Below are 15,886 nucleotides of genomic sequence, written 5' to 3'. Positions count from 1 at the left end.
CCACCATTAACTATCTAACTCCAACTCGTCCTCTTCTCTTAATTTTTCCTTATTCTTTTTATTTTATTTTCCCTGATTAACACTAGTACCCCCTACAGTATCATGTCTAGCTTAGAAGCCTTTCCTAAAGTCCCAAATGCTATAATCCTCTTTAACCATAGTCCTCATTTTAGGAGTTTGTATCAAGTATTATCAGATTCCTATGGATTTAATGACTCAGACAAATAGAGCTCCAGATCATATAAAATGCTTATTGCAGTCAAATAAACTTCAAGCAAAATCTCCAATGAAGTGTAATCAATCAAAAAGCTCAAAAAGAAATTCCTATGCACATTGCCAGAACAACATGGCATGTCAAAAACATAGTCTAATGAGAATCCATATAGGTCCCACTCAAATCAAATATTGGACTTTTGGAGGAGAATGGTAATACATTGATACTTACTCTGCTAACACATAACACCACTAGGATCCTATATCAACCCCTACTAACAACTTTCTCCTCATACCTTACCCCTTAGATTTTTCTTTTCCTTTCCTTCTTCCTTCTTTGAAAGGTCACAAGTACTCAGCTTGGATCACACTAACAAAATCCAACCATTGCAATTGCTCATGCCCTGAGGTGCCGATTACAATAAAATCACTTATCAATCCGTTCAGCCACAGTTCCACAACAAAGAATCTACTACAACTTTTTGCAGCAATATAGCCAAGGAAGATTCAGACAAGAGCATAACAGGACACCTGTTCACATGATCTTCATCAACAACATGGCAACCACCAAGAATTTTATGCACGATCCAAGGAATTGGATTGAGATCAGGAAGGGGGCCATGTTAGCCCATTGGTTAACAATATCATTTGATGGATGGTGGTAAGACCGTGGAGCTAGGATTGTGCCTTGGAGCCATATGGGCTCAAGAGGAGTGTAAAAGGATGAAGAGAGAGAGTGGTAGAGAGGGAATAGGATTGGCCCTCCCTACAAAAGGTGACATGTATAAAAGGCCAAATTGTTGACTTTGGTCTTCACTTATTGTTTGCACCAAGTTTGGAATACAAGCTCTCTTTGCTCTCCATGAGTTGTTTTGAGTGTTCTCTTGTTTTCATTGTAGTGCCCTTGTGATTGCCCCCTCTTCCCCCTTCACCCTTCTTCTTCTTCCCTTCCCTTCTCCCTTCTCTTCTCCATCTCTCCATCCCCTTTCTTCTCTGTGGAGTCACATTGCAACAAGCCGCGAGTCACTAGAATGACGCTAGTGGATGGCATTTGCATGCATTTCTCTCAACCCAGAGTAGCTTGGAGTGGAGGCTCCATCAGCATTCCTTCAAGATCCCCATAACACGTGAGTCACCGTCGGAGCTCACAATAATAGACAGATTCCTGCAACCATACATGGATTTTTCTTATTAGCTAAAACTTTGAGATTGCAAGAATCAAGAAACATGGTAAAAACGCCCAAATTTCCATAAATGGACAGGGCCGAGATTAACTAATCTACCATTGTGTTTCCACTTAAGGCAAGGTATGATCGTCATCCGGGTCTCCAAGATAGAGCATATCGTCCATTCCATCAACGTATAAATATAATTATGCGAAAGTGTAAGTGAGTCCAATGTATCGCTTCATCACTAGAAAGCTCTCGCGACACCTTATAAATTCTTTTCAATAACAATGCCTTATCAAGCTTCACCAGACCCAGTCATCACCATCCTTGAATTCTCTTTCACTCCAATGTCTATCGGCATATTTCTTTTGTTGATCAATAGCTGCTCTAAGATGTTTCTTTACTTTCATGGTGTCATCTTGCATTTTCTCAAGCATGTCCTTACAAATTTCTATTTTACTTACAGGATCACACCATGCCACCGGTGAAAAGCATTCTTTTTCGTATCACTACTACAGTACGTGCGCTTTCCGACACTTGCTACCGACGATTTCATGCCTTAGAAAAAAAAAATTGGGTGAATTCAAAAATAAATCTAAGTCCGCATTTATGTTGGTATGTATGTTGGTATATGCGTCACTATTTTCGTCGAAATTTTAAAATACCGATGCATATACCGACTCTGTGGACGACCGACGAAAATCCAAAAAGAGTACTGATGCTTTTTTTGGGTTCCAAAAAGTAGTTTGAATTGGGAGGATGACATAAACCAAATTGGAGATTGATAAAATGCACATACTAACATGCACATACATTGAATTTTTAAAAATATATGATTTTCAATTTGCAATACGGCGTGCACGCACCAAAAAATCAAAATGTAAATACATTCATGATGAATTGATACATGTAATAGAAGTACGTAAAGCTAAATTTGTAGCTTTAATGGTGAATCTCAATTAGTAGCATTTACATCGATGGCTTCGTCTTGAGCCAAGTCCATCATGCCAAAAATAAGTCCAACTCTAGGTCTATTCCCAAGCTGCCTACATATTCATCGGGGAGGTCTGCACAATATCCTAAGGCTTGATCTTGTAGTTCACCCTCTTCAATTATATCATGAACGGGCACGGTGAATCAAGATCCCTATCTTCTTCCCCAATGTCACCTTCTTCTCTTGCAATGCCGTTATTTTCACCTTCATCATCTTTCTCCCTGGGTCAACTAGATCGGCCATTGGCATATCTGTATCCACATCCCTATCTTCGAATGTCGCTTTACTTCTAGGAGCAATTTGGATCACATACCACCATTTTGGATTAGAGCGATCAGGATGAAAGACCACCTGTGTTGTCGAAGATGAAATGCCATTACTAATCAATACATAACCAATTACACTACTCAAGTATGTATGAACATGTTATAATATATATTTGTTTAAAAAACAAAGGCATTAGCTTAATATTCATTAGTGCGTACGTACCTGTTCATAATGTTCGGGTTGAACAAAAGTATCACTTTCATTGGTCCAGAGTTTGGTGGAGTCAACGGCCATTTTCTAGCGCCTTAAGTGAGATGGGCATAGGAACCTTTATCTCCTTCTCGAGACCCTCTCTTTCCCTTTTCAATTCCTCTCTCTCTCTCTTTCCCTCTACCTTCTTTTTCCTCTCTTCTCTCCCTCCCTTTCACTCTCTTTTCCTCTCTCCTCTATCCCTCTCTTTCACTCTCCCTCTCTCTCTTCTCTCTTTCACACTCCCTCTCCCTCTTTCCCTCTCTTTTCTCTCTCTCTTTCCCTCTCTTTGATATGTGGTCTTTGATACTGGTGTCTTGGATACATGGCCAAATCAACCATGACAGGCCAAGGAGTATGTTCTAGATCAGCTCTATAAAGCCTACCCTATACCACCCGGGAGAGAGTTCAGTCGGAAGTGGATGTTGCAACGCATGTGTTCTACTGAAGTTCCCTACATCCATGGACCACCGGGTTAAGTAGACGGAAATGCGTTATGGATTGTTATAATGTCAGCAGCAAAGCGAGGTTCCAGTAAAAACTGAGACCTACTACCAATTAGTTACGTCTGTAAAAAATGTTTACGTGTGCCGGCAATTATTCTGGCTCCTGCGTCTGGATTCTTATCGGGCACAGCACACTTTCAACCCCGTCTCCATCGGCTTCAAATCCTACTCCATCCGTCTTTACTCCGTCTGTACGTTTCTTTGCTCTTTCGATTATCTCACGCTTACCTCTGCTCCCCGCAAGCACCAGCCATGGCACGCTTACGATGTACAAAAGCACGGTGTACGCTTCACGAACCACAAACTGCTCTAACCCAACTTCACCACAAATCTTCCTCCTCCCTCTTGCGAACACATCTTGCTCGCAAATAGCCACAGCACACTTTCAACCCCGTCTCCATCGGCTTCAAATCCTACCCCATCCGTCTTTACTCCATCTGTACGTTTCTTTGCTCTTTCGATTATCTCACGCTTACCTCTGCTCCCCGCAAGCACCAGCCATGGCACGCTTACGATGTACAAAAGCACGGTGTACGCTTCTCGAACCACAAACTTCTCTAACCCAACTTCACCACAAATCTTCCTCCTCCCTCTTGCGAACACAGCTTGCTCGCAAATAGCCACAGGTCGTAATCCGTCGTTCGAAAATCTGTGCATGCTGTTTTCATGAACAGGGCCGGCCACTCCGGGCGCCACTGTTGATTGAATGACACTGGATGGATCCCTTCTTTTGATCCACTGTTACCCATTAGTCGATGAAATCGCGTTTCTCAGCACTACACCAACCTTCGATCACAATGACACTCATTATCCGGTCAAATTGACACAGCAGTGGGGCTTTCGTTTGATGTGCACCTCCGAGGCTCAAATACGCCTTCGTTCGCCTGCTTTTTATCGCGATTCTATCAGTCCACGTGATTCTCTACACGAACCATTCTGCACAGCTCCATATTTGCAGGCGATCTTTGGCTGTGCAAAGGCGGATTCATACTATCTAGATGGCCAATAATCGCGAGGTAGCACGTGCAGTACTCGGCATTCTAGGTGACGCATCTGCTTCTTTGGACCCTTACAACTCTTCGGAAACCTTAGCTTGGTCGTGAGATCCGTAGTCTCTGTGAAACTCGCAATTGTTTTCTTGCAACTCATCTGTAGTCTCTCGCAATTTCGGTATTGGATTGAGCTAACTCCATCGACCCGCGTGTGTGCAGTGCAGGCAACATCGCATCGTGCGTTTTCTTTTTATCGTCTGCGTAAGTCCCTTTCTAAAACATTCGCTCCCCCGCCAAAGTAGTCGTCCCGTCGATTCTTTTAATCGATGCATATGCATAATCTGTAATTAAATAATTGAGTGTCTTGCTGATCGTCAACTTCTTCAATATGTATACTCAGGCCGACGGTCGTAGGCATAGTGAGAAGTAAATCATCGGGAGGTTTATCAGGCGATCTCTACATCTTCAAGCTGTTCAACTGCCTGTTGTGGGCATTCTATGGACTTCCGTTTGTCCACCCGCACGATTTTTGGGTGGTTCTAACCAACTGTCTTGGATGTGCCTTCGCTCTCATATACATAGTGCCTTACTTCTCTTACGCATCCAAGCAAGAACGGGTATGTTCCAAATTATTCACTGACCGCATCTGTGTCCCTTTGTTTTCAAGCTACGGGAATTTCGAAAAACAAAGTTCCCATTTTTTCTATATTTGCATATGAAAGACTTATCTACTATGCGAACATACCATGTAGCTGAGCATGCTTTGGAAGCTCTCCACAATCCTTGGGAGTTTCCTCATCGTGGCGGTACTGCTGCTAACACTAGATCATTCTCAGCACAACCGAATAATGGTGGTAGGCATATTGTGCGTATTCGTCAGCAGCGGCATGCACGTGGCGCTTCTATCTCAAGTGGTATGTAATATATCTTGCGAGGAGAGAATAAGAAGTAAGCTTGTCAGTACATTCCATTCTCTGGAAGTTTAGATTATAATAGCAGGGACCGAATCGCTACATTAATCGTGTACTTTTTATTATGGCTTGCTAGCATTGCTCCTGTTAGACACAACTGGTATCTTGTAGAAGCTCCTGAATGAATTACTTGGTTCGTGATTCTTGAATACCTTACATTTGTCGATCAGAAATGATAAGTTAACATTGTGCTGCGGGCATCCGCAGGATATGGCAATTCAATTCAAAGATGCAAAGTACCTTCATCCAAACTCGTCGATCGCTGCGTTTATAAAGGGCACGATATGGACAGCCTATGGGATTGTGAATCGCGATGTTTATATAGTGGTGAGAACCGCCTGCATGACCGTAGTTTAGTTTCATGTTAAGTTGAGGGTTGCAGGAAGGAGTTGTTGTTCATGTTTCGAGTGGCCGGAAAATCTACAGATACCTAACGGGGTGGGCGTAGCGATCGGGGTTATACAAATGTTGTTGGTGGTGGTGCTGTTGTGGAGCCTGCGGAGAGAAGTAGAGGCGGAAACAGGCGAGTTAGTGGATACCCAACAGAAAATCAAGAGGCTGTCGTTGGATATTATCCGAGTTGCTGCACGAGGCGATCAGGATCAAGGTGACCAGCCGTGGGATCAAGCAGGGAGGCAGAGAAGGAGATCCTCGAGCAGCATTCTAGCAGTGGTGGTTCCTCTCAAGGACGACATTGATGAACTAGAAAGTAACCATAGAACGCTCAACATCAGCTCAACATCAACGTAGCCTAATAAGCCTTAGTTACGTTTTCTATCAGTGCTTATCGGTGTTAGCTTTCTATCAGGTTTTCTTCTCTCATTTGCCATACTTGTATGTATGTTCCTTTCGTGCTTCACACTGTAGACGACATTTCCAACGTGGAGATGAACATATTAAACGTACTCTTATACGCTTCGATTATTATAAGAACGCTAAATCAATGTGTTGGTTATAAGAGCCAGCACGTTCTCTATAAGATGAGGTCCAATCATATATGTGGACTTCATGATTTGGAACGTTGCTTTAAATAGTTAGAGAGATTTCATAATCACTTAATCACGCTTTTTTGCATAATATCGGGAACCCACTTCTCAAAGACTTTGTTCACAGCGTGATCAAACAATACAGGTGGCTCGATTGTTATATGGTGTTTACTATCACCAATTAGAAACATTGAAATGCCACTTACACTAATAATAAATCCAATAAATAGGTTTATAATTCCGATCAATAGCCTTACAAAACCACATTTTTTGGTTTTATAATGAGAAAAAATGTTGCATTTGGGAGTAGTTTACCTTATTTCACTAACAAAAAGGTAATCCAATAATACGCTAATTGATCGTGAATTCATTGAATGCAATTGATGCACTTGAACTATCATTATCTTGCAATCATGTTGTGGAAAACCTTGAATAGTTGGGTTGTGCAAATCTGCCTCACCCAAAATAAAATAGCACATGTGTGAGATAAACTTTTTCTTTTAAATTTGCTAGATCATGCTTTAGTCCTTTTTCCATTAATGCATCCTCAAATAGTCATATAGTCTTTTGAAGATATTTTTGGCAACCTAGGATAAGAGAAGAGTTGCTTTCTATGATTCTCTACTTTGTCACTTATCGTATGTGCTTGTGGCACTGCACAAAGGTGAAAGGTGTTGTGATTATGTATAAGTATACAAGAGGTGTGGTGGTACAAGTGTGCACAAAGATGAGAGATTGCATAAAAACTACAGTGAGAGAGAAGAGGGCACACATAACTTGGTATTACCACATAGAATAATAATAGACAATGATAAGACAAGAGCCCAGTGAAAATCCATGGTGGTTTGCCAACAGGCAATTAAATCCTCATTCACACTGAACTCAACATAATGCTTACATCAGCTTGCTTGTAGCTGATCTAGTTCTCTCTTTCCTTATAACTATATGATAGCCAAAGGACACATTACACACCCTTACTTTTCCTTTCCCTTTTGAGAATTATCATATCTATAATTACGACCTTCTATAGCCATGAAAAGAACATGGTAGTTTCATAGAGATGTCTATAAAATCTAGTTCTCTATATGCCCTTATTCATTGTATTCATTTGATTGGCAAGCTTTCTTTATCAAAACCAAATATTTAAAAGAAACATAATCTTACTAAACTCCGTCAAGTGAAAACTTGATCATGCTAGGTATAGGATTGATTCATCAGAGAAATAACATGATTATTATTCAATAAATACTTATCTCTTTGCTTTTATAAGATTCCTTAAGGACCACAATCTTTCTATTGAGTAATTTCCCATGGACGTTCCAATACAAGGCCATATTAAGAAAAGTGGGAATATCCCAAGTCTCACTTTTTTGTAAGACACAATTTTGGGGAAGGAAAAAGGAAAATTTTGAAACATATTTTTCTTAAACTACATGGCATTGATCTCAAAACTTGATGGAAAGATACCACATTCAATTACGGGCGCGTCTAACAGCGCCTGTATTTGCGCATGTATTGATGCGTCTATTAGCGCGTCTACACTGAGAATCTAACACTGCGTCTAGCAGCGCATCTATTTGCGCGTCTATTAGTACGTCTATACTGAGAATTAGATGCGTATTTAGACGCAAAACAGAGAATACAAAAATTGAGATTTTGATGTAGGTTGGTAAATGTACATCATTGCTTTCCAAACATTGCCCATGATTACCAAAGCACATAATTTTAACAAAAACATCAATGCTTTTTTGCAAACCCACATATACAAAAATTAAGTGAGGTGAGGAGAATGAGATAATATGTAAAATAGTTTTGCCAATATCAATGATGGGCTATGGTTCAATCTCATCCTCAATGAGATCAACCCTTGCCAAACTATCTACTTCCAAATCCAAACAAGTGTTTAGATCTACAAATACATTCAACCCACTACTACTTGTGCTACTCATGTGCTCATCGAAATCATCATCACCAATGGTAGGCTCGTCCTCACAGGTAATGGCCTCAATATCTATATCTCCTATCTCATGATCATCCTCCTCTCTCGTATCATGATCATCATCACCTCCATGGCCATGATCATCCTCCATACGCTCCATATTCGTAAATGTACTATACATCACTTTGGAACGTGGCATAATAGGTATGACATGCCACCATCTATTATTATCCACCATTGGTTGATAGACAACCTAATTCAAACACAAATACAATCATGTTATTTTCCTTGTATCGAAGGTATCAAATATTTAAAAGTGAGTATTTTTATATGTGTACAGTACCTGTTCACATTGTTGCGGTAGTACTAGTGTGTCCTTCTTACTTTGCCAAAACTTTGTGGAGTCAATAGTTACAAAGCCACTTGCATGGCATTTGATTGTTGCATTAGGGCCTCTTTCCACCACGTCCTTAAACCACTTTACATCCAAAACATACACAAAGAAGCGTCGAAAGTCAAGCTTAATAATATCTTGGATTATGCTACAATAATCATCCATGGCTCCATTGGCTCCCTCAAAGCTAGCAATGACGCCACAATCTTGTGTGTTTCTCTTATCATCAATCCGTTGTGTTCGAAAATGCTTGCCCTCACACCATATAGCATTGAACATAGTGCACTACACCAAGACAAAATCACTTAAATAAGCAATCTAAATTATTGAAAGCTCCTAACTTATGCATAACATTCTATATACCGACCTTGCTCATACATCCCCTAGCATACTCCCATTCTTCCATTGTGATATGTATCCCCTCGTCTTTCTCTGCTTTCTCCATTTCGTCAAGTAGCCCATCCACATGAATATCCTTTGGAAGTGCTCTTAGATACTGAGGGTATGGCACACGAGATCCATGGTGTGTACGAAAGAGGGCCGTTTCTTCTTGTCTTCTTGCCTTTGCATCCTCGTATCTTGTCACCCATCTTTTCATCACATCACTATTAAGCACGCAATAGAGGTTGATATTATTAAGCAACTCTGTGTCTATTACTTTGTTGCGTCCTTTCCCTTGAGGCATAATAGAGGTCATCCTTAGGTCTCCATCATCTCTCCATAGTCGTGGAAGAGAGCTATCCACATTAACAAGAAACTCAGAAATATATACAAGTGACTCTTGTACCAACCAACCCTTGGCCATGCTACCTTCGGGTCTTGCATTTTGTCTCACGAAACCCTTCAAGGTCTTTCATGAAGCGCTCGAGGAAGAACAACCATCATGCATGTATAGTACCGCATATAGCAATCTCATCCACCAAATGCCGCTATGAGATGCAGTTGGCTTGTGAGAATAGAACGTGGAAATGTCTCCTCCACTAAATCCACTGACATAACTCGAACATTCTCAAGCGTGGTGGGATCTATTTCCTTTGAGCTCACATACCTAGAAATGAAAAAGTACACCATATTAGCAATATGAACACCTTGCATGGAGCATTGATACGCATCACATTTTGTATCATGTAAAGTACCTCACAAGCTCGCCCATCTTGTAAATATAATCTTTCACGTCCTTCGATGCACTACGAGAAATGCTAGTAGGTAGTATGAACTGAACACACGAGGAATGGTTGCTTAGTTGCTTCTAATTCACTCACAAATTTGAAAGGAAAAAGATATTATGCACATAAAATACTTACTTGGAGCATCTTGTGCCAATCATGAGATTTCAAGCCATATAATTGCTCTACACCTCTTTTCTTGCTCTTTGTAAAGGCCCCTTCAAACACCTCATGCATCCAGTGGGAGTACGAATTGTAGTAATAGCACGCTTCACCGCCACCATCTCTAGCTTTGATAACCTCCACGGTGTGGTAAAAAAACACGCCCATTTGGTCTCTCTTGTGGCCAAGCTTCACGCATCCTCCCTGTGGTACATAGATCCTCCCTTATGCCTACGGAATCTCGTGTCCCATTCAAACGTTTCCAAATGGTAGATGCCATATTCTTGAAGATATGCATGGGATCAAGCAGGTGATTGATCTTGAGGTGGGACCAATATGGTAAAACGATAAAAGATGGAGTATCTAAACAAAAGCTGGTGTTAGCTAGAAATCTTTATTTCCAGCCAATATAGCACACAATAGTTACAAACCTTACCGGCTCATGCTAAGTGGTGGAGGAGTCGTGGAACTGTCCCAAATTCTCATCCAATCTCCCGCAGTGAGTGATTGTGGGAGGACTTCATTCCAAGGGGCAACATATCTAGGATGATCAGGTGGGAGAAATCGATGGTGATTCTCATAGATGACCTTATTCAATACGTCTGCCCGTGAGGCAACAAGCGAAGGACCACAAACAGGACATGCATGGTAGCCCGATGTAGTGAGACCTGAACAATAGACGTAATTAAGAGTTGAAGGTGGGTTTAGGGTGCCACATCCTTTGCCTACTCATAATGAGAAGTGCAATGCTTACCTGAACACTCGCCATAGCCTGGGAAGTCATGCATCGTCCACATCAAGACTACTTTGCAGTTGAAGTCTCGTTGACGAGGGAGGCCTGCTCACATCATGCACCTCGATACCTCTCCAAAGTATCTCTAGCTCGTCAATCAAAGGCTCCAAATAAACATCAGGATTTTTGACTTTATGTTTCCCTGGAATTAGAAGGGATAACATAACATGTCCTTTCTTAATCGCCATAAACACCATATTCGTGAGTTTGGGAATCTCCCAAGTCCCATTTTTGTAATACTAAAAAGGTGGGACCCGATTAACATGTCTATAAGTTTCTCAAAACCCTATCATGTGACCTATCATTGGAAAGTGCTTGAAAAGAGGGATCTATTACGCTTTAAAGCGCACAATTTGGAGTAATGGTGTTCAAGTTATGGCAAATCCAAAGTTTTGACCACGTGTCCCAAACTTATGGGAAATTCCCATATTCCCCAATATGGTGTTCATAGAGATTATAGTTCACTAATATCATTGGTCATACACTACTGTAAGAGGTGCTTTTGAGACCAAATGGGTTCACACCGTCCATACCCGATCCAAGTCTCAAGCTCCTAGGTTATTCCTTGAAGCTTGGCCATGTGTCTTCAATATGCTTCCACGCAAGAGTGTCTGCCGAGAGTTCTCCACTTGCCATCGGTTGATCGATGGGAGGAATGCCATGACATGAGCTCTGCAATGGATTTGCACTTAAACATATGTTGGATGCGAGGGATTATGGGAAAATGTCGCAGAACCTTACGAGGGATTTGCACTTAAACATATGTTGGATGCGAGGGATTATGGGAAAATGTCGCAGAACCTTACGAGGCACGTCCACAGTTTTGAGATCTGCTCTATATTTTGCCTCTACACAAGTAGGACACTCTCTTGCATCCTTACGTAGTCCACAAAACAAAACCCAATCGTTGTCGCATGCATGGATGCGCTTGTAATCTAATCCTCCAAGAGAGGTCACATGTTGCCGTGCCATATCTCTTGAGGTCAGTAATTTATTCTCCCTTGGAAGCAACTTACACAATAGCTTGCACGTGAAGACCATAAATGAGGAAAAGCATTCGAGTAATTGACCCACTAGCATAATTCACCATGTTTGCAAAATAGACTTTAAAGCTTACTTGAGGAACGCATTCAAACTTACATTGCTCCATCCATAGATGGTTTGCAAGTTTAGTAACTCAAGGGAGGCACGTAGAACAGAGAACATGTGCACCCCTCAAACAGTGGAGTCGATGCTGCGGTAAAAAGATCGTCCTGCTCCATGCTATCATCCCTCCCTTCGGATTGATGGACATATAAATCCCGCACCATATCATCAAACACCTCCTCCTCCACGGTTTAATGAGGTAATGGCGGAGGGCTACTATCACCATCACTCCATGCATCCGTAAAAACGGTCCCTCTTGAAGATCCCACCTCATATCGCCGACGCTTTGCCTCCTCACACGAGACGAGCATAGGGCAACATATGCGAGTGTGGCACTGCATCCTGTATCAAATTAAAACGGGATCATAACTCAAACATATGAACACCCCCCATAGGTATGTCAATCAACCTTAACTCTTTAACACTTACCATGTTTACGGTCGCATCCCATTCTCCATACTTTGATCCTGCATGCACGATACATGTTTCCTCGACATCGATCACACATACATTTGACTTTTTGCTCCAACCACATTTTGCGATGGTGGATACGGAGGGATTCATCCTCACTAGAGCTACTTGTTGAAGATGAAGACATCCTACAAATAAACAACCCAAAAAAATTGCTCTTGTATCAAATATTTAATCTTAAAACTCTGTGGCGCGTCTAATACCGTGTCTAAAACCGCGTCTATTCTGTGTGGTGCGTGTCTATAGGCGCGTCTAAACCGTGTTGTAAACATGCAATTAAATGCGCATTTAGACAGACACAGTTTTGAGCATCCACACTTATCTCCAAGCACCCACACTTATCTCCAGGCTTACACAATCATCTCCAAGCACACAAGAGAAGAGGGTGAACAAGGAAGAGAAGAAAGAGAAGCAGCTTTAAAGAAGGACAAGAAGCTTCCATACCTCTATCCAAGGTAAGTCTCTTTTTACGGTTGATCTTCTTTGAAAGTTGCTCTCTTTGGATTCGTCCTTTGTCGTATCCAAGAAACGAATGTTTTTGGTACTAGTGTTGTGCTTTTGTGTCGGGCGCATGTCCTTTTCGAGTTTTTAGAATAGTCCGTCTGTCTCGCAGCACGTCTATAGACGCATCTGAGAGCGCGTCTAGCCGCGTCTATAGACGCGCTGTTATATGCAAAGATAGACGCACTTTGTTATTTTTCCCTGGCCTAGCCTTCCCATCCCTTCCCTTTTTCTCTTATCCCCTCTCTTTTTCTCTCTTTTTTTCTCCTCTCTTTTCCTCTCCTTTCTCCTCTCTTTTGTCCCCACTTTTTCTCCTCTCTTTTCCTCTCCTTTCTCCTCTCTTTTATCCCCACTTTTCCTCTCTTTTCTACTCTCTTTCCTTCTCTCTTTTTCTCTCCTTTCCACTTCCACTTCCAAGAAAAGGATTGCATATTGAATGATGGAAATAAGTGATTGCATGAATGAAGAAAGGGATTGCATGAATGATGGAAAGGGAAAGCATGATTGAAAAAATGGATTGCACTCTATATTTTCCTCTCTTTTTCCTTCTCTTTTATCCTCTCTTTTCTTCTCTTTTCGTCTCTCTTTTTCTCTCTTATCTCCTCTCTTTTTCTCTCTTTTTTTCTCCTCTCTTTTCCTCTATTTTCCTCTCTTTCCTTCTCTCTTTTATCCTCTCTTTCCTTCTCTTTTCATGGTAATTTTTCTCTCTTATCTCCTCTCTTTTTCTCTCTTTTTTTCTCCTCTCTTTTATCCCCACTTTTTCTCTCTTTTTCTCCTCTCTTTTCCTCTCCTTTCTTTTATCCCCTCTTTTTCTCCTCTCTTTTATCCCCACTTTTTCTCTCTTTTATCTCCTCTTTTTCTTCTCTAGATTTTCCTCTCCTTTCTCCTCTCTTTTATTCCCACTTTTCCTCTCTTTTCTACTGTCTTTCCTTCTCTCTTTTTCTCTTCTTTTTCTCTTCCCAGCTCATCAGTAATCTTCTTTTTTTCTTTTTTCCAGTTCATCATGTGGCCAGGAAGCTCTTCAGGCTCACCTGATCTTCGGGAGACCATCTTTTTGGAGTTATATAACCTTTTGGGGCACCCTCCCAGTCCTGGGGAGTTATACGGCTACATGACGGGCACTCTAAACACCCCCTTAGGAGTCGGCACTACAGACTCAAAACCACCCCAACCCTACACCAGCTGAGATTACCCCAGCGGAGTCAACAGAGCCCAGCCAGCTGCATAGCCAAGCCCCTTCCTCCATGCCGTCCTATGCCCCTTCCCTCATGCCGTCAGGAGGCCCTTCATGCGCTCTGTGATTGCTAACAATTACAGAGATTTCTTTATTCACTACAAAGATCATCCAAAGAGGTTGGCTGATGAGACCCTTGCTGCTGTTCGCTCTAGGTATCCTAACCCCCCCAATGTTTAGTTCACACAGATAAATGGGCCAAGTCAAAGATTGTTATGATACTTAGCAATAAAAGATCTTCGCTTAAGAGGCATGCACTAGTGAAGCTTGCCAGGCTCGAGGGAGATCAACCACCAACAAGGAGCCCGCCCCACACCGCTCACAAGCGTGAGTGGAAGAAAGCAATGAAGTCAGCGAAGGAGGAACCCAGTCTGCAGCACGTGGAGGCACGAAGGATCCAAATGGAGCAATATGGAAGCGTGCATTTTGGAGCAGGGGGTGTTGAATCATGGGAGGCCCAATTTGTAAGTATCGATCTCAAATTATATTGTTTATGTAGTTTATTAGGAGGTTGTTTCTTTGTACTAACCCCTCCTGCAAATTGTGTCATCTTGCAGCTTGATATCGTGGTGGGCAGGTACCCTACTCCTGTTGACACAGCCTACCACCGCCACCATCACAGAGAAGATACATGGAGGCACTTCTATAATGACGGCTTGATTACTGAGGAGCAGTATATCCGGGCTACTGGAGTGTCCCCGAGGTATTTGAAAGTAATTAAATAATATCAATATTATAAATAAAGATTTGATTTTTCATACATTGATATATGTTGTCCCTTGTTTACAGGATCTTGCACAAGAAGATGAGGAAGAAGACGAGGAAGAAGGAGGCGGAGAAGGGAGTGCAGAAGGGAGCGAGGACGTGGAGAACTTAGATTAGTCGTAGAAGTGGTGCTAGCTACTCTTTTTTGTACTTAAAGCCACTAGCTTGGCTTCGTGCCTTTTATATACACTCCTCTTATTTTTGGCACTTGAAGCCATAGGACATGGCTTAGCTTCGTGCTATATGTACATACAAGCACTTTTTGAGCTATGAATTAACATACACTCTTTTTATTTTTTTGGCTTTCAATTTTCTTATGCAACATTCTATCAATTAATGCCTTGTGAACTAAATGTTTTGGAGTTGTAATGTTCTATTTGGAATTGTAATTAATGTCGGCTATCCACGTGCTTGCAAGAGTGCTAATTAAAATGCGGTTGGCTGTAAGAATTGAATTGCACAATGTGAAAATGGGATTCCTGTAACTACATAGCATACACAACATACATAGCATTCTGTTCAAGCACACAAAATTTAAAAAATATTATGTAGCACGTCTATCAGGGCGTCTATAAACGCGTCTATATACGCGTCTGTCTATTTGAGAAGCGTCTATTTGCGAATCTACAAACACGTCTATAAACGCGTCTATAAATGCATCTATAAATGCGTCTATGCATGCGTGTGTCTGTTTTTTAAAATTTCTAACAGAGCGTCTATTTACGCGTCTATAGCCGTGTCTGTTTGCTATCTTTTAGATGCGGGTCTGTAGACGCGCTAATAGACGTGTCCGTAAGTTTTTTTTTAGTTGAGTAAACGCGTCTGTGTGCGCGTCTGTAGGTGCTTTGTCTTGTTGTGTGAATTGAATTTTCTATCTTTGCATGTGCTCATATATAAAATTGTGAAAGCACTTAGAGTGTATTTGTATTGACAATGAGCTCATTTTTAGTACATGCATATACAGTCAT

At 41.5% G+C, this 15,886-nt stretch overlaps 1 protein-coding gene across 2 annotated transcripts; it reads left to right on the top strand.

The window, feature by feature from the left end:
* The first annotated feature begins 3,930 nt into the window (after window positions 1-3,930).
* LOC147605339 (bidirectional sugar transporter SWEET5-like) lies at window positions 3,931-6,434 on the top strand. 2 transcript variants are annotated; one of them, XM_086793227.1, is made up of 6 exons: window positions 3,931-4,497; window positions 4,610-4,651; window positions 4,791-5,007; window positions 5,143-5,304; window positions 5,569-5,688; window positions 5,788-6,434. In XM_086793227.1, the coding sequence occupies exons 1-6, from the start codon at window positions 4,397-4,399 to the stop codon at window positions 6,109-6,111; spliced, it is 966 nt and encodes a 321-aa protein (XP_086649353.1). In that variant the 5' UTR covers window positions 3,931-4,396; the 3' UTR covers window positions 6,112-6,434. The 2 variants fall into 2 exon arrangements, with proteins under 2 accessions (XP_086649353.1, XP_086649354.1); XM_086793228.1 differs by having other exon boundaries at window positions 3,943-4,442; window positions 4,615-4,651.
* Window positions 6,435-15,886: the final 9,452 nt, after the last annotated feature.

The sequence above is a fragment of the Cibotium barometz genome, chromosome 59, assembly GCF_041138505.1.
Source record: "Cibotium barometz isolate CiBa-2024 chromosome 59, ASM4113850v1, whole genome shotgun sequence".
In the NCBI taxonomy this organism is placed as follows: Eukaryota; Viridiplantae; Streptophyta; class Polypodiopsida; order Cyatheales; family Cibotiaceae; genus Cibotium; species Cibotium barometz.
This window is presented reverse-complemented; position numbering and strand designations above follow the sequence as displayed.

Bases quoted from the DNA above. Each gene is read 5' to 3' on its own strand.
- LOC147605339 (XM_086793227.1), top strand. From the start codon at position 4,397: ATGGCCAATAATCGCGAGGTAGCACGTGCAGTACTCGGCATTCTAGGT. The intron at 4,498-4,609 runs GTGAGATCCGTA...GCGTGTGTGCAG, and splicing joins TCGGAAACCTTAGCTTGGTC to TGCAGGCAACATCGCATCGT. The intron at 5,689-5,787 runs GTGAGAACCGCC...GAAAATCTACAG, and splicing joins ATCGCGATGTTTATATAGTG to ATACCTAACGGGGTGGGCGT.